The following is a 1,476-nucleotide window of genomic DNA, read 5'->3' as shown; positions in this document are numbered from 1 at the left end:
GTTGCTGCTGCTGCTGCTGCTGTTGCTGCTGCTGCTGCTGCTGCTGCTGCTGCTGCAGGTGCCACTTTTATGTGACGGAGGCAGAGGCCTCACAGCGTCGCTCGCGTTACTACCGCAAAGGCATTTGGCGCGCGGTTGAGTCTGCTGCTGCAGCTCGTCTTTATACAGATTGCTTTCAGCTGCGCCCTGCTGGTGGCTCCGCTGCAGCAGCAGCAGCAGCAGCAGCAGGAGAAACAGCAGCACTAACAGAAGCAGCAGCAGCAGCGGCAGCAGCAGGAGAAACAGCAGCACTAACAGCAGCAGAACGGGGTGAGACGGAGCTGATGGAGACCCTCGGGATCTCCAGAAAACGGCAGCTAGCTGCTGCCGCTGCTGCTGCTGCTGCTGCTGAAAGGGGCGATACAAGAACGAAGAGACTTCGTGCTGCTGCAGCAGCCGCCTCTATGGGCAACAGCGAGCAGCAAGAGGTGCTAACCGGCAGCGGCTGCAGCAGCATCCGCAGCAGCATTAGTAGACAGAGCTGCCACAGCTGCTGCGTTAGCGACAGCAGCAGAAACAGCAGCAGCAGCAGCAGCAGCAGCAGCTACAACAACAGCAGCAAGAGACATATGATTGGGCCTTTTGACGCAGATGCCCTCGTCTCGGCTGTCTCTGCAGCAGTTGCAAGCCGCGATGCAGCAGCAGGAGCAGCAGCAGCACCAACAGGAGAAGCAACAACAGCAGCAGCAGCAGCAACAGCAGCAGCAGCAGCAGCAGCAGCAGCAAACCCAGTCTCAATTGCTGCTTCATCTGTCCCCCGCGTTCGCTTCCTTCCGAAGCTTCGCGGCTGCCGCCCCCTCGTCAACCTATCCAGGGGCCCCAGCGGCGCTGCTCTGGCGCGGTTGCTGCTGCAGGCGCAGCAGCAGCTAGCTGCTAGCCAACAGCAGCAGCAGCAGCAGCAGCAGCAGCAGCAGCAGGGGAACAGCTCTGGCCCAAGGAGCGCTGGAGCATTGCTGCCTCTCCAAGGGCGGCACTTGCCCGCGCCTTTAGCAGCAGCAGCAGCCGGCTTGCGAGGAGCAGCAACAGTCGCAGCTGGATCGAGCAGCAGCAGCAGCAGCAGCAGCAGCAGCAGCAACAGCAGCAGGCCAACCGCATTGCACGCGCCAGCTGTGTCATCGTACGAGCAATATTTACGTCGTTTGCTGCAGAAAGAAGAGAGCAGCAGCAACAGCAGCAACAGCAGCAGCAGCAGCAGCAGCAGACAGCGTTCCCGCTGCAACAATCTTTCTGTGAATTCTGTGCTGCGCCCTATTAGCCAACATATATCAGCAGTTTGTCGTTTTTATCCTGCAGCAGTTGGCTGCTCAGTGATGTCGAATGCTCAGGTGTACGTACACCTGGTTGGGTGGTGGCGGCGGTACCAGCACCGCCTAGCGCAGCTGCGTCGTTTGCTGCAGCAGCAAGGGCCCCGCTTCGGGGTTCTTCGGGTGTATATAC

General features: G+C 60.0%; 1 protein-coding gene across 1 annotated transcript; it reads left to right on the top strand.

The window, feature by feature from the left end:
• Window positions 1-443: 443 nt before the first annotated feature.
• EMH_0097480 (uncharacterized protein) lies at window positions 444-1,413 on the top strand (the record flags this gene model as incomplete). Its single annotated transcript, XM_038021955.1, has 2 exons — window positions 444-1,156; window positions 1,365-1,413. 2 exons carry the CDS (start codon window positions 444-446, stop codon window positions 1,411-1,413), a joined length of 762 nt encoding a protein of 253 aa, XP_037879139.1.
• Window positions 1,414-1,476: the final 63 nt, after the last annotated feature.

This window comes from Eimeria mitis, genomic scaffold (assembly GCF_000499745.2).
Source record: "Eimeria mitis Houghton genomic scaffold, Emh_scaff9517, whole genome shotgun sequence".
NCBI classification, from domain to species: Eukaryota; Apicomplexa; class Conoidasida; order Eucoccidiorida; family Eimeriidae; genus Eimeria; species Eimeria mitis.
The sequence above is the reverse complement of the archived record's forward strand: the minus strand, read 5'-3'. Positions and strand labels throughout refer to the sequence as shown.